The sequence below is a fragment of the Mus caroli genome, chromosome 5, assembly GCF_900094665.2.
Source record: "Mus caroli chromosome 5, CAROLI_EIJ_v1.1, whole genome shotgun sequence".
NCBI classification, from domain to species: Eukaryota; Metazoa; Chordata; class Mammalia; order Rodentia; family Muridae; genus Mus; species Mus caroli.
Window position 1 is genome coordinate 121,605,132 of NC_034574.1, and position 23,302 is coordinate 121,628,433.

Genomic DNA, 23,302 nt, shown 5'->3' on the forward strand with positions numbered 1-23,302 from the left:
AACTTGGGGTGCACTTTGTGACATCAGATGCATTTGTTGCTAGGGAAACTGAGCAATGCATTACCTGCAGCTTGTAACACTTCCCAGGTATTTAGAACCATTTGGTGCTTCCTGGACTGTCCCTCATGCCACAGCTGCCATCCCTCCCACTGCTGTCCCTTCAGGACCTGATTGTTCTCGCAGGAGATGTGAATGGCAGTCTCTTGCGTTACGGCACCATCTAGTGGTGCCGTTGTGGAACAGCTTGCTTGTCACCTCTGGAAGAGTTTGAGCTGTTCTTCAGATTGTGACTTCTAGGGCTTACAAAGTGAACGCTCTGGGTCTATAATCCCGTCATTTTGGTGGCAGAGCCAGGAGGATCATTGCAAGTTCGAGGCCAATCTGGTCTACGTAGCAAGTTTAAAACCAACTAGAGACCCTATCTCAAAAATAAATAAATAAAGGGAAAAGAAAGAAAGAAAGAAAGAGCCATCAAGATGAATCTATCTGTTCTTCAAACCTTCAAATTACTGTTTGTGCAAATATCTTGACATTTCTCATTAACTTTCTTTTGTTGCTGTTTTCAAGACAGGGTTTCTCTGAATAGCCCTGGCTGTCTTGGAACTCAGAGATCCACTTGCCTCTGCCTCCTGAGTGCTGGAATTAAAGGCTTGTGCCACCATTCTCACTAACTCTCTAAGAGTGAATGAGATTAGCTTTATTTATTTTCTTTCCCTACACATACCAGGCTAATTCTACACACACACACACACACACACACACACCGCCCAGTCCTCCAGCCTCCACCTCCAGAATGCTGGGCATGCTCCCCCACACCCAAAGAATGCCGATATTTCAAAAAAGGAAATTCTTTTCTCCTTTCTCAAATTTACCAAATCAGGGATGTATAGAAATCTCTAATTTTTAGAAGCTTTTCCAATGGCTTTTTACACTCAGGTTAACATGGGAAACCCTGGCATCTACCCTGTCCCCTTCACTTAGTAGGAGATTATGGGGCTGATAATCCATCACCCCACCCCTCCCAGCTCCTGGCAAGTATATTTCCTCATTAGTAAATGTAACATCTGCTTTCTAAGTGGAACCTTCAAGCAAGCCCGAGAGAAAACCATGTCTATAGGTTAAATATTCCTATTCTGAAACCTCCAAGTCTGAAGTGCTCCAAAAATAAAAAATTCATGACAACAGACATGTCACTAGTAGGGAATCCCACGTTGACCCCACAAGATGGCCCCAGAATGCAGGTACACTAAAGACCTGGCATAAAATCACCTTTAGTCTGTTTCTAAGGTGATCTTGAAACTAGAATGAATTCCATGGTTTTATTTCACTCTCAACTCCAAGACAACCTCATTTGGTATACGCAAATAATTAGATAGCAAAAATGATCCAAAAAAAATCTCAGACAGATGACAAACATGCTAAAGAAGACATATCTACTTCCCTTTATTTATTTAGCTAACTCACCACTACAAGCCAGGGGCCATCTTGATTTTCAGGTTGTCAGGTTCCTGCTACAGCTAAGCTTGCCATCTGTGGAAAGGTCACTTTGTCGTATACCCCGTATATCCTGCGGCTAGAACGAGGTGAGGGGCTCTGCTCTGTTTTATAATGCCCCCCCCTTTTTTTACTGGAGTGTGTTGATTCCATGAGGAAATAGGATATTAAGACCAATTAACTCAGGGTGGACCTACATAGCTCCTTATGGATCATGTGCAACTGCTTGGACCAGAGACTCGTACCTGATCACACCCCCTCAATTGCATCTATAGTGGGTTTTGAAAGCACAGGGTGACTCTAACGTGTCCTGTGGCGATACTGCAGCAAGTGGCGCGAACCTGCCTCATCTTCGCTTGGCACGGACCAGTCACCTACTCCAAGAAAATGAAAATCTGGAAAATGACTTATCCTTTCGGCTTTCCTTCAAACCTCACACGTCTCAGGGGTAGAATGGCTTGCGACTTTTAAGGCCAGCCAGAGATGGAGTCCCAACTCTTTCTCTGCAGGACGCTGGAAGGGCCACCATTGAGTGAGGAGAATTCGCACCTGGAGCAAGGACCAAAAGAGTGGGGCTTGGGTGTGGTCTCGAGACCCCGCCCCATGCAAAACCGCCACCCACGTGGCAGCCAATCAGGGCCCAGCACGTGTCCACCTCGCCGTTAAACCCAGAGGTCTGCGGAGGTAGCTCCCCGAGGCCTGGGCGGTGGGGCAGAGGGATCTGGCAGTTGGGGCTGTTAGCAGGTGCCGCAGCAGGTGCAGCAGCAGTGCGAGGTGGTGGCAGCCCCTGCGCCCGCGAGAAGCCTGCTGCAGCGGGGTGGCGTGAGGAGCCTCAGGGACTGCGGACCTAAGCGTGCTGAGCACGGGGCCAGGATAGGACTGGACGCTGCTGGACCACGACGATCAGGGTCTGGAACCAAGCTGTGCCCACCTGTGTCTTGACCTCGACAGACCTGTACCCAGGCCCGAGCTTGGTCTCTACCTCTCTCTATGCTCGAGCTTCATCTATCTCTGCCTGGACCTTGACATCTCCTCGTTGTTCTGGGCCTATTTCCCACTTTAACCCGTTCCCAGGCTTCATCCCCATCTCGCCTTGTGCCCAAGCCTGGTCCACATCCCTCCTCCTGCCTATCCTCACTTCTCTATTGTTCTTGGACCACTTCTACACGTCTCCCTGTGTCTGAGCCTGGTTCTATTTCCCCGATCCTGGAGCCTGGTTCCTACCTCGCCATGCCAGAGCACACAATAGCATCTCTGCCTGTATCCCCATCTGCTGCAGCCTCCAGCTCTCTCTAGCTGTATCACACCTGTTTCACACCTGCCTACCTGTCCTTTCCCATCTGAACCCCAGTCGTTACCACAGCTGGTGTTACCATGCAGAGAGACCTGGCTCACTTACCTGGTGGGCTCTGAGACCACCTTTGAGACCAAGTTATGGGGTCTTTTCATCCAAACTCCATGTGGGAGTCCGAAAGACTCAATTCAAGGAAAGGTGATCCTTCTTGGAGTTGACACTCTGAGAAGGAGAGCCAGAAGATCACAAAATAGTGAGCAGGTGGTCTTAGCATCGTAAAGTCAGTTGGGAGGTGTTGGAGAAACTGGCCCTCTAGTTTGGGGACATGGCTTCTTCCTAGATAGGAATTTGAGGGCCCCAGATGTGAGGGGCTGGAGTGGGGAGCCTTTGAAATGGGAGATGATTGGCACCTTGAATCATTACCATCTTTTGTGGTCCTCTCACTGCAAGAGCTGATGATAGCCAGACCAGTATGCAGCCCCCTCTTGCTGTGGAACTGTGGCCCACAACAGGGAGTTAGCATCTTTACTATTTTTAAGCACTTCATGCAGTAGCTTGTTTTGTTTTGCTAGCTGGAACAAGTTTTTTGTCTCTAACCTAGTGTCTCACCTAGCTGCCTTGCTGGGCGAATGGGATCGGTATCTTAAGCTCTTCTCACTGGGCTAGGTGTGTGGCTCTTTTCTTGTAGGAGTGACCCCCACCAGCATCCCGCCTGCGGCAGTTGTTAGGACTGGAAGGAGGCCAAGCTGAACACCTGAGCTGACTGGGTGAGCCCAGAGATAGAAAGAATTACTATTACAGGGCCAACCTCTGCATGCCACTCAGACAGCCCCGCAGCAGCACTGGTTCTGACAGGGCTCTGGGGTAGGAGTGGAAGAGGAGACTTCCCTCCCTTCAGAGGGTAGCATCAGCAGCATGCAGTAGACACTGCCAGTCAGAGGCATCCCCTGTAGGCGGCTGCTGTTGAGCTCCTTGCTGGTGCGTTTTGGGAGCCCTTAGATGTCATGCAAGGCAGTCGTAGCCAGTGCGCCAAGTGCTAGGCCCAGTGCAAAGGAGCAGGGGTATCTGTGACATCCCTGAGTCATGAGGTTGGCAGGGAGAGCCCTAATTACTAGACTCTTCCTCCTTCCATTAAGACATCAAGTGCATGACCCAGCCCTTGGCACAGTCCTGTTGTATGTACCTGCATTTAGGTATGTGACACTAGCTACACTGTTGATGCACCTGACAGATAACCATATAGGACATTCTTTGAGACTAGCTAGCCCACATGTGATCTGCTCAAGGTCCAGGGTCTTGAGTCTAGATGACCCACCTTTACTTTGTCCCCTCTGATGAGTGAGGAACCTGCTGCTTGCAGCAGGCTGACCATGGAGAGCTTGGAGTTATTGGTGCAGGCATAAAAGCAGTTTGGAATAGACAACCCTGTGGTTGCTCCTTACAGACTGAGGCTGTGGGAACGGGAGGGACTCTGGGAGGCACGGGAGGTGGGGTGGCTTGGGTTGGGTTGGGGTATGTTCTTTGCAAGCTGCAGTTAGAACTGAGGGAGTCTTTGGGGCCTGAGGAAGGGTTCTCTTGAGGACTCACCTGGAAATGTGCTACAAATGCCCCTCTTCATTGTGGTTATGCTTGGCGTGTGACTCACAGACTTACCCTAGAAAGAAAGCACCAACCTCAACACTGTAATCCTCTATACTCTGGCTTCCTAAGTCATCTTAATCATTATGTATGTTATGGTGTGTATGTGTGTGTGTATGGTGTGCATGCCTGCCTGTCTGCATGCATCTATACCATTTGTGTGCCTGGTACTGCCGAAGCCAGAAGAGGCCATTGGATTCCATGGAACTTACGGTTTCCCTGGAACTTACCACCACGAGCGTGCTGGTAACAAAGCCAATATCCATTGTAAGAGTAGAAAGGGTTCTTAGCTCCTTGGCCATCTCTCTAGCCGCCCTGAAAGCAAACTGTAACAGTACATTTCCACTTGAGCTATGCCGTCTAGCACAGTGGCTAGTCTCTAGTGAGTACCAGGTTTCCCTGAGAAGTCTGTGTTGGGATGCTAGCTAGCTAGCCCAGCATGCATGAGGCAAATCCTCAGTAGGAAAGATTCAAGAACACCTGATTTGGGGACTTATTTTAGAGCTTTAAAATACTTGACTTAAATACTTTACTTAAGTGCTTTAAAAAGGTTTAGTGATAAAATGGTGAATACGCGTGAGCCCATCATGTGCTTTTCCTCTCTGACAGAAAATGACTGGCCGAGCCCGAGCTCGGGCCCGCGGCAGGGCACGAGGTCAGGAGACAGTGCAGCATGTTGGGGCTGCTGCGGTGAGTACCATTCTTATCCAGCTCAGTAGCATCTTAACAACCAGCCAATGGGACCTATGTCAGGGAATTAAAGATCTGGCCTAGGGCTCGGTGGTAGAACATTTGCCTCGGAGCGCAGGAGGCCCTGGGTTCCCATCCCAGGCATCTCAACCAAGCAGGTGTAAGCTGGGTGCTGGGTGGAGATGAGACGGGTGTGGTGGGAGGAGCCTGAGTCCTTTTTGAATGAGCATATGCTTGATAACTCAGTCCCTGAATGCTGTGGACTAGTGTGCCCCCCCTGCGGCATCAGAGAATCCCATTGTGTTTGTTCATGAGCAGAGCCAGCAACCTGGGTACATCCCACCGAGACCTCAACAGTCCGCCACAGAGGGGGACTTGGTTGGCCGAGGACGACAGAGGGGGATGGTAGTCGGAGCCACGTCCAAGTCACAAGGTAAGGGGGGGGGGAGAAGTGAAGGGTGCTTCCAAGACAGCCCAGGACCATGCTGCTGCAGAGTAATGGGGCATGTGCTACTCTGCACGCATGCGCGGGCTGCAGATAAGAGGTCAAAGCGTGCCAGGGCCATCTCAGCCATACACAAACGTCACATATGACCTCAGTGTGCCTTTTTCATGTGATTAAGCCATCTTTCGAATGTTGTCTTTAGCATCTGTAGCGATGTCCTCTGAAGTTGGTCTGACCTAGACAGAGCATCTTCACGTGTGCAGAGAATCTGCACAGCCAGCTGCCAGCACTCAGGCACTTTGCTGACAGGAGACATACTACAGGAGACATACTGTGACTGCCGCTAGAGTACCAGCCACTGACCACAAAGCCAGAGTTGCTTTGTAGCCCATGTGTTGCTGCTTTCAGATGCCAGGATGTATGCATGCTGCACATGGAATGGCTTAGTAACCTTAGACTCACAGGACTGTTTTCAGAATAAGTGAAAATTGATGGCTTAGTACTATTGTTCCATGCCCAGTGTGACCCAGTATGTGAGCGTGGCTGCCCCAGCTGCTGGCTGCGGGCAGAGCAAGTAGTCAGGGGGCTGCCTGTCACATTTATGCCATAGTCTCACCCAGGCTATAGAGGTAACGCCCTGCCCCAGTGGTTTTCAACCTGTGGGTCACAATCTCAACGTTATTTACATTATGATTCACAACAGCAAAATTACAGCTATGAAGTAGCAATGAAGATAATTTTATGGTTGGGGGGGGTCACCACAACATGAGGAACTTGCATTTGGAGGGTTGAGAACCACTCTTTTAATCCCTGGATCCCTCAAGACTTATTTCCCAAACAACAAATCCATGCCTCCAGTCCTAGCGTCATAGTCCTGGGAGCCTGGCCTTTTAGAGTAAAGAAGTCTTGTAAGGAGTGACAGGGTAGAGATGGCCCTATGAGGGAGGAGGTGACAAAATGACAGATGGAAAAGAGTGGCGGTATTTCCCGCCATGAGCCACGATGGGAGTCCTCCCACCTTCTCACGGTCCTCCCTCCCTCTCCATGTAATGCCTGAGTTGCTCCTGTCTTCCCTCAAGAACTGCAGATCTCAGCTGGGTTTCAGGAGCTGTCACTGGCAGAGAGAGGAGGGCGTCGCCGAGACTTCCATGACCTTGGTGTGAACACCAGACAGAACCTTGACCATGTCAAAGAGTCAAAGACAGGTGGGATCACAGAGGCATCTCTTCACGGGGAACTTTTCAAGGTGCTGGGCTACGGTGCTTCTCTGGAATAGGAGAGCACTCTGTTCAGCAGTGGCAGCTTTTCCAGCTCCTCCACTGTGTGTGTGTGTGTGTGTTTGTCTGTCTGTCTATCTCTCTGTCTCGGCTGTCTTAGCTGTGTATTCTGGGAAGCTTTGCTAAACATTGCGTAACCCCTTTCTAAAAAGATCAGTTGCTTTCGTGGTGGCTCGCATGATCTCCCCTGCACGATCTCCCCTGAAGTGATAGGGCAAGTGGTACCCAGGGCCAGCTGCCTTGAAGGGGAGAGCTGACTGCTGTCCCCAACTCAGTGTGTGTGAAGGAAAGGTCTCACAGAGTATAACCACGCAGGGGGCCTAACTGTGTGTGGTGGCCCCTCAGGCTCCTCTGGCATCATTGTGAAGCTGAGCACCAACCACTTCCGGCTGACCTCACGCCCACAGTGGGCCCTGTATCAGTACCACATCGACTATAATCCCCTGATGGAGGCCCGAAGGCTTCGCTCCGCACTGCTCTTCCAGCACGAAGACCTCATTGGAAGGTGTCATGCTTTCGATGGGACAATATTGTTTTTACCTAAGAGACTACAGCACAAGGTTATTTCAAATGTCTCTCACTGGCAGAAGGGGCTGGGGGTGCCCACCCCAAAGCAAAGCTCAGAAAGGGTCTCCTGGTAGGGAAAACAGGGCTCCCAGAGGTCCTTTCTGACACATGTGGTCCTTAGAGTCCCCAAGAGACAGAAAGACTATGAGCCAACTTCTTAGTCTCAGTTCACACAAGTCTGAGCTTTTAGAGGCTTGTCTTAGTGCAGAGACCCCAAGAGCCTGGGCATACTTTTTGTCCATTGAGGTAAGATCTGAGTTCTCACCTCTCTGCCTTTAGGTCACAGAAGTATTCAGTCAGACTCGGAATGGGGAACACGTGAGGATCACCATCACCCTGACCAACGAACTGCCGCCCACCTCACCCACCTGCCTGCAGTTCTATAACATCATCTTCAGGAGGTGTGTGCCAGGGCCAGGAGCATGCGCTGTGGCGGGTGTCTCCCGGAAGGGATGGTGGGTGGGGTTCGTGCATATCAGCACCACTACATTACCTGGCCACTTTAAAATGTGGTTTGCTGACAGGAAATTAATTTTTCTGCCTCCAGGACTCTGCCCGTCCCCCACTGCTGCTGACAGTATGCCTTTGAAATACTATTTGAGCTGTTAGAAAGCACCTCGCCTGCCCCTTCTTCCCCAGGGTGGGTGGGTGAGTGGCTGCTGGGGCAGGTGGCAGCCACATGATGAGTAATTAGCTTTCCTCGCACATAGTACACTTTCCATATAAGGATATGTGCTATGTGCTACAGAGATAGCTGCGCCAGTGTGAAGACCCAAGTTCAAATCTCTAGCACCCACACAAAAGCTGGGCATGGCCATTTGCATGTCGCCCCAGTGCTGGAGGTTGGGTAAAACAATAGAATCACTGGGCCTGCTGGCCACCAGCCTAGCTCCAGGTTCACTGCAAGACCCTGTCTCAAGAGAGTAAGGTATAGAGAATGTTAGAACAGGATAAGAACAGGTCACCTGATGCCCTCCTCACACATGCATGGGCACACACACACCTGCACATATACTACACATATAAAACACACACACACACAAAGACATGTTCTACAGAAGACCCCTTCCTGTGAGGAGCCATCTAAATGGGGCGGTATCTGGGTTCATGGCTTACTTTTTAAGCTCACAGATGGCTCACAGGTATGGAAGGATAGCTCAGTGCAAGGGACACTTGGCCTGATGGAATGCATTGGCTTAGGGCATTTTTCTTTAAAGGAAAGCTACTTCGGTAGCAAGAGGCAGCCATTGGCTTTTGTAGCTAGACATAGCCACAGAGAGCATGCAAGTGGGCTGTCTTGGTAGATCATGATAAAATGTGGTTGATGCAATTCAATTGTGTCTTGAAAACCTCTTTTCCCCAATGTTTGGACAGTTTAAGATCCGTCGCTAACTCCCAGGCAGTGTAGACGTGCCTGACCTCGCTAGAAGTGATAGTTGGCCGGCCCTGCCCTGACTGTATGTGGCTCCAGGCTGTCCCTAGGATTCTCTTCGGTGCTAACTGTTCTGACTTTCAATTCGTAGGCTCTTGAAAATCATGAATTTGCAACAAATTGGACGGAATTATTACAACCCAAGTGACCCGATTGATATTCCAAACCACAGGTTTGTATGCTGTGGGAAAGTGTACCATCCAGGCTCCACAGACTTTGAAATGATCTGTAAACTAGAAACAGCCTGTTGTTGGTGCTCAGAGTTAAGGGGCCGTGGAAGCTGGCTTGAACAATGCAGACTCATACCACACTACTTACATTCAAAACAAAACAAACAACAACAACAAAACACCACCAAACCAGCGATGACAAAATCCTGGTCTGCAGCACAGACCGTATACCCTGCGGTCGGTTCTCGGCATCAGCAGCTGAGGATGCCGAGACATGGTGGCTCAGGATGTTAGATGGCCCATCATAAAGACGAGTTTAATCAGGTCAGTGTGTCTACTTAGTGAATGCTGTTGGAGCACTGGGAAGGGCAGTGCGCTGTCTGCAATCTTGTACTCGGAAGTGAGCTGGCTCAGCACTTAGTGCTTCAGACACAGGGACCGGGGCATGAGGCTGCCCCTGACCCTTCCTGTGTTGGCAGGTTGGTGATCTGGCCCGGCTTCACCACCTCCATCCTTCAGTATGAGAACAACATCATGCTCTGCACAGACGTCAGCCACAAGGTGCTCCGCAGCGAGACCGTCCTAGACTTCATGTTCAATCTGTACCAGCAGACAGAGGAGCACAAGTTCCAAGAGCAAGTGTCGAAGGAGCTCATAGGCCTCATCGTTCTCACCAAGTACGGCTTGGCTTTGTCTTAAGAGCCCCGGTTAGAGAGCAGCGAGTGGGGCTGGGGGTGGGGTGGGGGGAGGAGTGGAGGGGTCAGGCCGAGGGGAGCAGAAGCAAGCCAGCTGCATCATGTGTGCTGCCTTTCCTGTGGTCAGGTACGAAGGACAGGCTCTTCCTGCTTTTCGCCTTTTTCCATGCCTTCATTTCCAGCCATCGTTCAGTCCCTTCCCCTGCCCTTCCAGCATCAAACATCTCCAGGGCTCTGGGAATGTGGCTTGGAAGCCCCATGTCCTGGATGCCCACAGGTACAATAACAAGACCTACCGGGTGGATGACATTGACTGGGACCAGAATCCAAAGAGCACCTTCAAGAAGGCGGATGGCTCGGAGGTCAGCTTCCTGGAGTACTACAGGAAGGTAGGTTGTTCCCTGGGTGGCGTGGGGGAACATGCAAACGCTGCTCAGTCTTGCCTGTGTCACTGAGAAATTTCCCCACACTGCCCTAGTAGCTGCGTCCAGCAGAGTGACCAAATTTGACAGTGTGTCATGGGGACAGGCTGGTACTGCCAGCAGGAGCAGCAACTTGGCATGTCCCCTTGCTCTGTAGCTCTGCCCAATCCTTGGCTGGCTCTGCTGCAGCTGGGTCTCTCTGACCACATTGGAGCACACAGCTCTCAGAGAGGACCTCGTAGGGCAGGGCTTGCAGATAACAGGAGGCCAAGGGCCATCCAGCCTCTGTGGACTCCAGCCCTACCTTCCTGTGGCCAGGACTCTAGTGAAGGCCCAGGAGACCGGGAGAGGGACACCCTATATTCCTGCCATACTAGCCATACATGTTCAATGATATGTGGGGACCATGTCTGAGAGACCGTTAACATTTTAAACCCTGGTGGTTGGTTCTTCAGGACACAGGAGAAAAGACTTGAGTCAGGTTTTTAAATGGCATGGCCTGCTGGTGACACCTTGCCCCAGGGTGGGCACTAAGACTAGACTGGTACGACCTGGCTAATTGACATAATGACATCCCTTTTATGATCAATGGGGGGGGGAATCTTAATCCAAATCAAAAGAAAAAAATTGTTGTGATGTAAGCATCTTCTGGAACTATAGATGACAGGAAAGAGCCTTTATGTCCTGGGGCTGTAGTACCATGACTAACCTGAGAAGTCTGTTCTATGTCACCATGGTCAGGTCTCCATAGCTAAGTCCTGGGCTTGGCTCCATGGAGTGCATCCTCCTGAGAGAGCTGGGTCAGCCCCGCCCTTCCTACTCCCAGACCCTCAGATGGTGGAAGGAACCATGGCTTCTGGAGTATATATACATCACCCCTCCATGGGTGTGCAGGCTGCCTGGTTGGTGCATAGCATCCCTTCCTTTCCTCCTGAGCAGCAATACAACCAGGAGATCACGGATCTGAAGCAGCCGGTGCTGGTGAGCCAACCCAAGCGGAGGAGAGGCCCCGGTGGCACCCTGCCTGGCCCAGCTATGCTCATCCCTGAGCTCTGCTATCTCACAGGTGCATAGTGTTCCCTGATTCTGTCCGACCATCCTTAGCCACCCCCTCCTGGGACAGATGGGGGGGCGGGGCTCTGCAGCCATGCTGACTGGCTCTCACCTGCACCCTGGTTGCAGGCCTGACTGATAAAATGCGCAATGATTTCAATGTGATGAAGGACCTGGCGGTGCATACACGGCTGACCCCTGAGCAGCGGCAGCGGGAGGTGGGCCGCCTCATCGACTACATCCACAAGTAGGCTGGCTCAGCATTCCCAGCAATTGGGGGGGAGGTTCCCTGTGGGTCTGGGTGGATTCTGGAAGGCAGGAAATGTGACCTCCTGTGTTGGCCGGGCTCTGGAGGGCTGTGGTGGGTTCCTGGGACCAGCTGCTTCTCAGGGAGCCAGGATGTGAAATCTCATATGCAAATGTGTCCTTTCCAATCATGCCAGGGCAAGGCAGTGGGAGGGAAGAGCCAGCAGTTGTCAGACACACATGCCAGTGTTGACTGTGGGTCACTTTGCTGTGGGTGGCAGTCTGGGTATCAGGACTCTTAAGGGGGTAGAAAGAAGTTTATCCTTGTGTTCCAGGCAGAGGGTGGCCTTGAAGTGTGCTTCAAGCCGCAGTGGTACTCTGTCCATCCAAATGTGGGTTACCAGCCTGGCTGCTGCCAGCTCAGTCCTTCTGTTCACCCCGCAGGGATGACAACGTGCAGAGAGAGCTTCGAGACTGGGGCCTGAGCTTTGACTCAAATTTGCTGTCCTTCTCGGGAAGAATCTTACAATCCGAGAAGATCCACCAGGGTGGAAAGACGGTAAGGCTGGCGGGGTAGTTCTGGGACAAATCTCATTGGGGCAGGAGACAGCCCACTATGCATCAGGCATCATCTCTCACCCCCTCATCTTGCTCTGGAAAAACCGCAGAGCCGCCTGACTGGCAGCCTACAAGAGGCAGCCTGTGAGTCTAGCACATGTAGATAGAACTCAAAGCCCGATCCTTGGAACAAGCTAAGATCTGCTAAAAGAAGACTGCAGTTTTTAAGCAATGCACGTTAGGGTGCAGAAAACCCTGCCAGAAAGCCCCATTTGATTGGCTTCATCTCTGCCTGGGCCATGTCTCTCAGGAGTCAGGCTAAGACAAGATATTCCAAAAATAGTTCTATGAAATTAAGATGCTCCAAATACCCACACTTTTCAACTGTTTCTAGGAGTCCATGCCTTCCTGCCTTGGGTAGGACTGAGAGAACCAGTCCAGCCAGGTGAACAGACAGTGGACTGGCAGGGACCTTAGAGGCTCTTTAGGTGTTGGCTGACCATGACAGCTCCTCCCAGAACTTGCTCTCTACATAGGACACTTATCAAGGGGCTTACTTTTCTTTTGCACCCCAGACAGGATTTCACTGTGTAGACCTGGCTGGTTTCTAGCACATGGAGATCTGCCTGCTTCTCCTTCCTGAGTGCTGGGACTGCAAGCCACCACCCCAAGCCTGAGCCTTAATTTTTATACCTTTACTGTGAGGAGGAACATGGCACTCAGAAGCCTTTAGGAGGCAGGAGGGGAGAGCTTGTCCTGGGCACTTGGAAGAGTGAAGTGTCAGAAAGGCCCTCCGGGTACTTCTAGTGTCGTCTCCACTGGGGACTTCTGATCTGTCGCTCTGATTCCAACTTAAGTGTGGTCATCTGTGGCTCCAGATGCAGGATGAGATTGTACAAGAGCAGTGGCTTCATCACAGCTGACAGTCGCATCTCTGCCCTTTGTTCTAGTTTGATTACAACCCACAATTTGCAGACTGGTCCAAAGAAACAAGAGGCGCACCGCTGATCAGCGTGAAGCCATTGGATAACTGGCTGCTGATCTATACCCGCAGGAATTATGAAGCAGCTAACTCTCTGATACAGAACCTGTTCAAAGTGACTCCAGCCATGGGCATCCAGATGAAAAAGGCAATCATGTGAGTGTCCAGGGCCATCGCCTCTCTAGTCTGCAGGGTGATTGGCAGTTACGAGAAGGATATGCACGCTTCAAAGTGATGTCCCATCGAGCTCTCGGTGGCTCTGTGATCTTCCATGGCATCCGTGGCTCCATCCCACCACACAGAGGGGTCAGATGGGAGAAGAGAGCAGGCAGGGATGCTGTAGGAAGAGGCACTGAAGCCCGGACAGTGATGCCGATGATAACCACCACCCTGCCTTTCACTGTGTGGCCGCTCCTTATCTGTGCTTTGCATCATTTGGGATTGGCACGGGATGGCTGGCTGTGTGATGGCCGAAGGGTTGTGTACCACCCGTCTTTATTGTTGATCCTAGGATCGAGGTGGACGACAGAACAGAAGCTTATCTGAGAGCCTTGCAGCAGAAGGTGACGTCAGACACTCAGATAGTGAGTAGCTGCTAGGAGCAGGCCATGCTGGGTTGTGGAGGAGGGCGCTCTGGGGTCAGAGGACTGGGGTTAGTCCTCAAGACACACATTTGACCTCAGCAAGGCTGCTGAGCTGGTGCCTGTGTGAGTGTGTGCCCTGCACGGGCCGAGGAGATGCCAGGAAGAGGGAGGCCACATTCAGCCTTGGAGCCGCTGCTTCTAGAAGCTTTGGGGAGAGCAGGAAGGCGGATGAGGAAGGGTCAGTTCCTGGTTGTTCCACAGATGTGGATGTGTAGCCATAGAGAAACTGGAGGTCACAGGGCAAGGCCAAGAGCCAGACTGCAGACCCTGTGGTGAGGTCAGTGTGCACAGGCTGCTGAGCAGCACGGGTTGCCACGGGCTCCTCTCCTGAGCTGGGATGCCTTGACGTTGGTGAGTGCCATCTTTCTGTCATGTGACACATGGCACTCAGGAGAGGAATGGTGGTATGATAGGGTGGTGACAGTTAGCCCCATACGTACCTGTGGGAGACCTCACAGTGCCCATGTGAGGTGTGACGTGGGAGAACCAGGCTGAGGTGCTTTGGGTTACCATGAACGAAGGCATCATCCCATTCTCACACATTTCTCACCTCTGACTGCATCACTGGTCCAGTTTTAAGCTGGGTCTTAGAGGTGTGGACAGCCACCTGGGTACTGCTAAGTTGAGGCACGCTGTCCGTGGCATCACTATGTTGGGACCTACCATTCCACCTCGTGGCATGCCTACTCATGCCAAGCGCGTGTCTGAAGTTTTTGTGTTTCTTGCAAAAGCTTCTGACTCTGAAGGCTGAGCCACCCTGATTTGTGGTCATGCTGCTGGTTGGTCTGCTGCTGTTATATTAGGCCATCACAGGCAGGGAGGGAGCATGATGGAGACTGAGTGCCCTCAGCAGTGTGGGGTCAGGGCTCCCAGCAGCCCCTAGCCTGGTGAGACCGTGTTACTGACTTCTGCCCAGGTAGCTCAGGCCTGCTGTGGAACAGGAAGCCACTGCAGGCTAAAGGTGGGAGACTGGCTGTAAGGGAACCACACTGGGAGACCCCACATCCCAGCCCTGTGAGGGAGGGGCCCTGCACATTTGGGCTCAGAAAATGGCCAATTAAGATCTCTTCAAGTTTTCCAGCTGAACAAAGCCCACATTTTGGTTCATTTTGCTGATCTCTGCATCCTCAAGGCTTGAGGCCGCCATTGCAGCTCTCATCAGCCTGGGGGTTGATGGTAACTGCTTGTAAAGTCCTTGGCCTCCAAGAATGCAACAAAGCCCCAAGCCCCAAGGAGCAGATTCTGTGAAGCCGGTAACTGTCTAAGCTTAAGGCTGTAATGACAGTGACCTGAAGCAAGTGAGTGATGGGGAGCTACACACACACACACACACACACACACACACACACACACACACACACACACACACACACACACACACACACACACACACACACACGCACAGCCTTTGTAACTCAGTGAGAGTCTTGTGAGTCATGGGAGAATGGACCTTGAGTGGAGAGGGTACAGGTCCTCTGTGTCTGCAGTGAAGACAACTTCAAGAGTAGAGATCTCCGGTGCTCACTGTGAGAGTATTTCCTGTTTTCCCCTGACCCACCCATGATGCTTGTGCGCTGCACTCAGGTCTCAGGTAGCAATGGCTTTGTTTCACTCCCAGGGTTTGTTAATGTGCAGAGCCTCCCATATACATACATGACTGTCACTTAGAATAAAATGAGCAATGTCACCCCATTGACTAGTCACATGGCAGAGTCAATTGGCAACATGAGTGACGGGTGTCGTTTCCAACACAGGGTTCAAGTCTGTTCCCTATTCTTCGCCTATAGTCTTGTCAAAGGCTGTGGCCTTGGTCTTGGGGACCACAGGGGAAGCATGGAAGACATGGTCTTTCCAGGAGCAGAGCCGTGAGCACTTCCTGGTTCTCTGTAATGAGATGCTTGGTTCCTTCTCAGGTTGTCTGTCTCTTGTCAAGTAATCGAAAGGACAAATATGATGCCATCAAGAAGTACTTGTGTACAGACTGCCCCACCCCAAGTCAGTGTGTGGTGGCCCGGACCCTGGGCAAGCAGCAAACAGTCATGGCCATTGCCACCAAGATTGCCCTGCAGATGAACTGCAAGATGGGAGGCGAGCTCTGGCGGGTGGACATGCCTGTGAGTCTGCTTTCATCGGGAGACAGGGCGGTCACATGGTTATTGAGGGAACGGTGCCCCGCTTGTGGCTGTGAGCGCTGTGCCACACACACACATGCACACGCCCCTAAATGACACTGTTTTCACTAAAGCTGAAACTGGCAATGATCGTGGGCATCGACTGTTACCATGACACCACAGCTGGGCGGAGGTCCATCGCAGGATTTGTTGCCAGCATCAATGAAGGGATGACCCGGTAAGCCAGGGAGGTGACCAACTCAGAAAGTGCCTTGGGCTGACAGCTGTTCTTGGCCCCAAAGTGTGACTCACGTTTTCAGTGTGATAGCCCAGCTGGCTCAGTCCTTTGCTTTTCAACATTAGTTTTCAGTATGTTTGTGGGATGAAGGAACAGCCCACAGCGGCAGAACCTGGAGCCTGGCCATGCGCTGCTTGTAAATGTCCATGACCGTGACCTTGATCTTGGGAACAGAGGTGGGGAGCATGGATGAAGTGATCTGTTAGGAGCAGAGCAGTGAACACTTGTTCTGGTGGGTAGGTGCTCCCTGGTAACTCCAGGGAGTCACTTGTCCTTGCTGAAGAAATTACACTGCCGAGTGAGAACTGTCATGAACAACTAGAGACAGTCTCTTGCTCTTCTGCTTAGCCGAGGTCTCCTGGAAATGTGGGTGGGGAAGGTGGCAGGAATCGTCATAGGAGGAGAGGGCCCAGAGCGGCTGAGCCTGGTGGACCCAAGTCCTCAATATCCTGCTTTGTGTCTCGACAGCTGGTTCTCCCGCTGCGTCTTTCAGGACCGCGGACAGGAGCTGGTGGACGGTCTCAAGGTGTGCTTGCAAGGTGGGTCTGTGTACCCTCGTCCTGATTGGGGCTGGGAGAAGTGGGGATTGTGAACTCAAAACCTCCCCCACTTTTTGCAGCTGCTCTGAGGGCTTGGAGTGGCTGCAATGAATATATGCCCAGCCGTGTCATCGTGTACCGAGACGGTGTGGGGGACGGGCAGCTGAAGACCCTGGTCAATTATGAGGTTCCACAGTTCCTAGACTGCCTCAAGTCAGTCGGGAGAGGTTATAAGTAAGTCCATGGGTCTGATATGGCTGTCCGGGGTGCCCGGACTTCATAGCAACTGGGCTGAAGGTTGGGTGGGTAAGGGAGGCAAGGCCGAACAGGCAGCCAGGGCAGCCTTCCTGTTCCTTGAAACTGGACCTGGCTAAGTTCTAGCTCAGGGCTGCTCACCTTCTATGGTTTGCTCAGGGTAGGACATTTTCCGTGGTCCTTGGCAGTCACTGCCACCATGCCACCCTGAGCCCAGTCTAAGCATGGATACATTTGAAACAGAGCCCGTGGCTCATGGCCTATGGATGAAGGACCCAGCCCGGTTCTGTGTTCTACCCAGAGCTGTAAGCAGGTGGCAGGTTTTGCAGCAGTAGAACTTCATGGGGCAGCTGTTGACTGTTCTGGGCTGGCCCCATTTCTCCTAGTAAAGTCTGTCTTTCTGCCTATTGCCACCATGTTGCGAAAGAGAAGCCCCCAGCACCCACCATGTGGGCCCTGTGCCTGGGATCTCATGAGCTGCTGATCACTGGAGCATGAGCAGTTCCTGAGTAGCATATTCTTAAGACCCCTTCTGCCTGAGAATGGAGGTCAGCCATGTCTGAGCTTGGGAGAAACTGATGTCACCTGGATCAGGGACTGCTGATCATATTAGATGCGGCTGACTCTGGGGTCTGGTCCAGTGACTTCCATGAAAATTATATATCCACAAGTGGCTATCCCAAGGGATTTAAGAGAAGCATGCCAAGAGTCTAGAGGGTGAGGTGGTGAGTCTTCCAACAGACTACTCACTGCCTCTAGGGAGAACTGTCACATGCTCGGGATAGGCATCTAATAGTCCCCTTTGGTGTCAGCAATACAGAGGGAGCTGGTGGTAATATGTATATGCCCTGAAACAGCCAAAAACCATCAGAGATCTGCACAATGCCCTTGAGACTCCAGGGAAATAGGGGGTGTGAATGTCAAATTGTCTTTCCTGGTAATGTGTATTTTAAATGATGTGTGTTTGTATTTAACATATTGCACAAATGTTAACTTGGAACACACAGTATACAGTAGGGGATGTGTTTACACACATGCACACGCACACGCACACACACACACCACCTGGGATCCATTTTGAGCCAGTGATTCCGGAATCCTTGATCAAGCTCTCTCAGATCTCCGAGGAGGAAATGCCCATTGTGGTACCACAAGTACTTTGGCGGTCTCTTGAGGGCAGTGTTCTGGTGTAACAGGTGTAATAGATTTGTTCTGTGCCCACACCCGACTAACCTTATGTCATAGAGGACACAGGTGATAGATGGTTGTCCCCCTTCCAGGTCACCTCTGGCCTTTGGTCTCACCTGGAGGAAGGTGCAGACCCTCCTCCAGTATGCAGTAAGATGATGTTTCAAGACAGGGGGCTCCTTGAGGGATGAGTGCGCATGTGACTTCTTGCCTAGACAGGCCACCAACTCAGTGTGGCCATGTTCTTTGTCCTTAGCCCAAGACTGACTGTAATCGTGGTGAAAAAGCGTGTCAATGCCAGGTTTTTTGCTCAGTCTGGGGGAAGACTTCAGAACCCTCTTCCAGGGACAGTCATCGATGTGGAAGTCACCAGACCAGAGTGGTGAGTTCCAGGGTCTCTTGACTATCAGTGTGAGCTTGTCTGTCTTCTAGTTCCTAACACTGTGTTTCCTAGACATCTTAATTCTTCCTCTAACTTGCTCTGACATGCACCCTCGAGCCTAGGACTCTCAGTGCTGAGACCCTGGGAGGCAACACCCCCTGGCTGGCTCTTTGGGAATTGGAGAGTTGTCTCCTGTGTGGATATTTCAGACGTGTGTGTGTGTGTGTGTGTGTATTCCTCACACAGTCCTCCAGGGGTGGGGGTCAAGGTGATGAGAGGGTCTGTGTGCCAGTATACCTATAGCCTGCAGTTGACTCCAAATAAGAAAGTAAGAGGGAGCTAGGCTGGTCACAGCACACAGGTTCAGCTGTGTGGTTGGACAGATGCTCATCTCTGGTGACCTCCTCACCAGCTCTCTTCTGGGGTTGGGATGGGTGTCTAAGGTGGTAAGCTTTATTCCTGGATACATGCAGCCATTCACCACCCAGTCTGAAGCCACTCTCTGTTCAGAGTGTGAGGCAGGAGTGGGTTTCCAGCATTGCAGGTGAGGGCTGGGATCCTCCTTCATGTCCCTGCTTTCCCTGACCCAGATGCCTAAGCTGCTGATAACAGCAGAGCATCATGGATCTGAACACCTAAATCAGGTGCTTGACTGACCGGCTTAGGCACATCCTCTGAGGTCTGAGCCCTGAAGCATTTGTGGGCCCTTGCATCTCAGAAATGGAAATGGCCACACTTGTATTTTGTGCCATCTTCTCAGCTATGTGACTGAACGGGATTTTTCTTTTGAAATACACAATCTTCCTGTCTTTTGCTCAGAGGCTGGTATAGATTTGGTTCTGGAGGAGCGTACTGTCACATAAGGAGCAAAGTCAGGCAGTCTGCTGAGGCCAAGACCCAGGAAGGGCTGGACTTTGTCTGAGGCCTCTCTCTGACCCTTCACGGAGCCGGTGCTATCACCGTGTGTTCAGGGAACTCAACAAGAAGAGAGGGTTGGGTTGGGAGCCCGTGAGTTAAGGGACAGAGCTCAGGGAGTTGGAAAGCAGCAGGTGTGTGTTCTCGCCAGATGCTGTTCAAGCCCCGTAGCTGTGTGAGTCACTCAGGCCCTTGGAGTCAGCAGTAGGAACCTTTTAAGGTGGCAGCCTGAATTGTGCACACATAGATGTCCCTTTCCCAGTTAGAGCTCACCTGTTCCTGGTGGGCGTATCACTGGATGTCTCTGACTCATTCTTTTCCAACAGACTCCAGTGTAGACCACTTCTGATTTCCAATTTATCTAGTTAGGTGACATCAGGATTGCCAGGTTGGTTTTCTTCTGTCAGATCACAGGAGCTCTTGGCTGATATCCGTTGGTGCCAGGGAACAAAGAACCCTGATGGATGGGCAGTTGTTTCCTAGTGTGCTGTTTAGCTGTGGCCTTAGCTTGGGCCCTCTACTCACTGTGCTGCCCCTGGCTCTCACACACTTGTTCTGAACCTTTAGTGACTATGCTCGTTACATTGCTGTTTCTAAGATGGAAGCCGCAGGAGGGACAGGTTGCACCCTATTCTGCTGCTGCTGCTGTGTGCCATGTGTGCAAGTCCCCTCCCTCCCTCCAGTGAGCAGGGGACATGAGGTCCCAGAGTGTAGCCAGCATGCTCTGCGGCGCTGACATGGTAGTACGTATGAAACCATCTTGCCTTCAGTCTTCTCTGCACACGACCACAGTGGCTCATGAAGAGCCTATGCTAACCCTCACAGACACACTGGGGCTGGAGGAACGGGAGCGGTGAGGTTGTTTAGAGCATGAGGTTTTTCCTCATAGAAAGTGTGTCCTAGGGCTGGTGATATGGCTCAGTGGGTAAGAGCACCCGACTGCTCCTCCAAAGGTCCAGAGTTCAAATCCCAGTAACCACATGGTGGCTCACAACCATCCGTAACGAGATCTGGTGCCCTCTTCTGGAGTGTCTGAAGACAGCTACATTGTACTTACATATAATAATAATAATAATAATAATAAAAAGTTCATTTAAAAAAAAAAAAAGAAAGAAAGTGTGTCCTAGCCCTGCCTGGCTCTTCCTGCTTTTCTAGGTATGACTTTTTCATCGTGAGCCAGGCAGTGAGAAGCGGGAGTGTGTCCCCAACACACTACAATGTCATCTATGACAGCAGTGGCCTGAAGCCCGACCACATCCAGCGGCTGACATACAAGCTCTGCCACGTGTACTACAATTGGCCTGTGAGTGTCCTGCTGTGGACCGCCTGCCCTGGTTAGCATGCTGTGGTAGGGACCCTGGGAGTCCTGCCCAACTCAGCCCAGTGACTGGCCCTCTTTCCCCCATAGGGAGTCATCCGAGTCCCTGCACCTTGCCAGTATGCACACAAGCTGGCCTTCCTCGTGGGCCAGAGCATCCACAGAGAGCCGAACCTCTCCCTGTCCAACCGCCTCTACTACCTCTAACCAGCAGCGAGGGCCTGTATGCTGGTTTCCTTCAGAGCTCTGCCAATCCTTCAGTTCTGTTTTTCATAGGATGAGGTTCTAGCGGGATGTTGGGGGTAGGGGTCGGGGGCCGCTGTTTTGTTTTGTTTTTAGTTGTTGGTGTGTAGCGGCTATAGAGTTAACTAAGGCTTACTGTTTGCTCTGTTTCTCATAGTGTATTGTGACAGTTTGCTTGGCAGAGTGGTGGCAAGGGCCATGGTACCACAGATAGACTTTCCTAAAGCAGCCACGTTGGCAGGTTCTTGGAGGTGCTCCTGGGAGCTCCTCCTATTGTACGCTGTTCGCTCTCGCTCTCTCTCTCTCTCTCCATGTTTGAATTTAAAAGAGGAAAGGACACAAGGTAAGAATGCCCAGAGCATCCTAGATGGGTGCTATATGGGACTCTGACACCTCAGGTTCTTAAAGATAAAAAGGCCGGAGGTGCCTTTCTGTAATTCTTTTAAGAGTTGGGTCATAAGGAATGGAGGGAGTTGCTTTTCTCCCTCCATTAAAGTGTTTTTTAAGACTGACGAGGCCGGTGGTGGAGTGAGTGTTGTTTTGTTTCACAATTTTCTTACCAAGTGAAATTACTGACCATCATTTTATTTAATAGTTTTTAGTTTTTGAAAGCCTGTGTTTTCTTTGTTTTTAAACTACAGGCGACCACTCTGGGATAGGATTCCACTCCCAAAAGTAATGTGTTGGGTGTGGTGGCACATGCCTGTGATCTCAGGACTCAGGAGGTGAAGCCGGGGGAACCCCAAGTTCCTGGTCAGCCTAGGCTACATAGTGAGACTTTGTCTTAACAAACAGAAAGAAAGAAAGAAAGAAAAGAAAGAAAGAAAGAAAGAAAAAAGAAAGAAAGAAAGAAAAATGGAGCAGTATGAGTTATGGGTGCCAGTTTCTGCAGGAGACTTTGGGAGTAAGAGCTGCCTCTGTCCCTAGAGGCTGCAAGGCTGTGGCTGGGGGCCAGTTCAGGTGCCAGGTGAGGTACGGCCACATCTATTTGCCTGGCTCTTTGACAAAGAGAGCAGCTTAGAGTGGCTAGAGTGTGATGAGTTTTACACAATGGTGATGTGTGTGTGTGCCCCTGGCACAGCTCAATAAAGTTTCCGTCTCACTTTACTCTTGTGGGCGTCTCTGTGGTACCTCTAGGATCTGGCCTTATCAATGTGTTTTGTAAATGAAAAGCACGTTTGTTTCCTTGTTCTAAAAGCCAGCTCTGAGCCACCATCTTGGGGGCTCATGGCATGCAGCCTTTAACCCATCCCATGTCTGACACCAGAGGGAAACAGGCATCACAGCCTCTCAGGCCCTGAGAGGGGAAGTACAGTTTTAGGGTTTCAAACTCAGACTTGGGTGCCTAAAGGGTCAGCCACAGCTTTATTCCCCAAGGATCAGCAAGGAGGCTGGAATCTCCTTGGAGCTACAGCATACCTCTGACCACCATTTCCAGAAACTTCATACCCATAACTGTGCTTGCTCAGGTTGTTCTCCAAGGGGTTTCTTCTTTCTCTCTCTGATGTCTCTACCCAGTGTCAGCTGCTGGGCATCCCTTGGCCACTGGCCATGACACAAGTCCTGAGCTCTGGGCTATACTAGGAATGTATGGAGGGACAGGCACAGCTCATTTGTCCTCAGATATGGGTAGATGCTAACTGGCCATTTGTATAAAGTCTGGCCTGTCTTGCCTTGCTATAGCTGGACTAGTCACATGAGGTACAAAGGTAGTCAGCCTTAACTGGAGCGAATACCCCTTCTTCAGTTGGGTAGGAGAGCCATCCTGGTGGTTTCCCTGGGACCCAAACGTCCAGGGTAGCAAAGCCACCCAGCCTCAGATCCATGTTGGAACCACTCAGATCCCAGAGTGGTTTCTGCGTGGAAGCCTATGATCCCACCCTTCTGTCACCATAGTTATTGGGGACAGATGCTAGACCTTGGTAGCCTTGACAAGCTGAACTCAGTCACCCATCTCCCCAAAAGCCAATGAACAGACACGTTACAGTGAATACCACAAAGGGGAGAATGACTCACCATGGCCACCCTGGAAGGGAAAGAAGAGATCAGTGACCCAAAGCTACCCTTCTCTTCGGAGCTCCAGCTCAGTGAGGGTGTGGCCGAAGCCCCTTTCTTCTAGGCAAGGAAGAGCCTTGATTGTGAGAAATTCATAGTTACTTTCAAGTAGGAAGTTGGTGGCGGGTATGTGTGTTTGTGTTAATCTCATTCCTTATCACCTTTGATTTATGGCTGTAGTTTGTTTGTTGGAGGGGAGGGCATTGTCAATGTTATCACCAAGACTCAAGTGAGCAGAATGGTGGTTCCTCCATGTGGACCCAAAGGGACTCAGACCCTCCATGGAACCCCTGGACCTGTCTGTGATGGTGCCAGGAGAGCTAAGGCAGGTGAGGAGCAACACTGTGTCTCTACTGCCCATCCGGGTGCAGTGCAGTGTGGCCAAGCTGCC

The 23,302-nt window shown here is 51.3% G+C and overlaps 1 protein-coding gene across 1 annotated transcript; it reads left to right on the top strand.

The window, feature by feature from the left end:
* Positions 1 to 2,183: 2,183 nt before the first annotated feature.
* Positions 2,184 to 21,963, top strand: Piwil1 (piwi like RNA-mediated gene silencing 1). Its single transcript, XM_021163469.1, has 22 exons — positions 2,184 to 2,402; positions 3,477 to 3,555; positions 5,036 to 5,116; positions 5,435 to 5,549; positions 6,641 to 6,766; positions 7,184 to 7,398; positions 7,685 to 7,806; positions 8,929 to 9,009; positions 9,487 to 9,684; positions 9,980 to 10,091; positions 11,064 to 11,190; positions 11,307 to 11,424; positions 11,868 to 11,982; positions 12,932 to 13,119; positions 13,475 to 13,547; positions 15,521 to 15,721; positions 15,853 to 15,956; positions 16,485 to 16,555; positions 16,636 to 16,789; positions 18,255 to 18,380; positions 20,451 to 20,598; positions 20,704 to 21,963. Exons 3-22 carry the CDS (start codon positions 5,039 to 5,041, stop codon positions 20,818 to 20,820), a joined length of 2,589 nt encoding a protein of 862 aa, XP_021019128.1. The 5' UTR covers positions 2,184 to 2,402; positions 3,477 to 3,555; positions 5,036 to 5,038; the 3' UTR covers positions 20,821 to 21,963.
* The last annotated feature ends 1,339 nt before the right edge of the window (positions 21,964 to 23,302 follow it).

What these genes read in the sequence shown, in the direction of transcription:
- Piwil1 (XM_021163469.1), top strand. Translation starts at nt 5,039, where the DNA reads ATGACTGGCCGAGCCCGAGCTCGGGCCCGCGGCAGGGCACGAGGTCAG. An exon ending in AGCCACGTCCAAGTCACAAG is followed by an intron (nt 5,550 to 6,640) that starts GTAAGGGGGGGG and finishes TCTTCCCTCAAG; the next exon opens with AACTGCAGATCTCAGCTGGG. An exon ending in TGACGTCAGACACTCAGATA is followed by an intron (nt 13,548 to 15,520) that starts GTGAGTAGCTGC and finishes GTTCCTTCTCAG; the next exon opens with GTTGTCTGTCTCTTGTCAAG.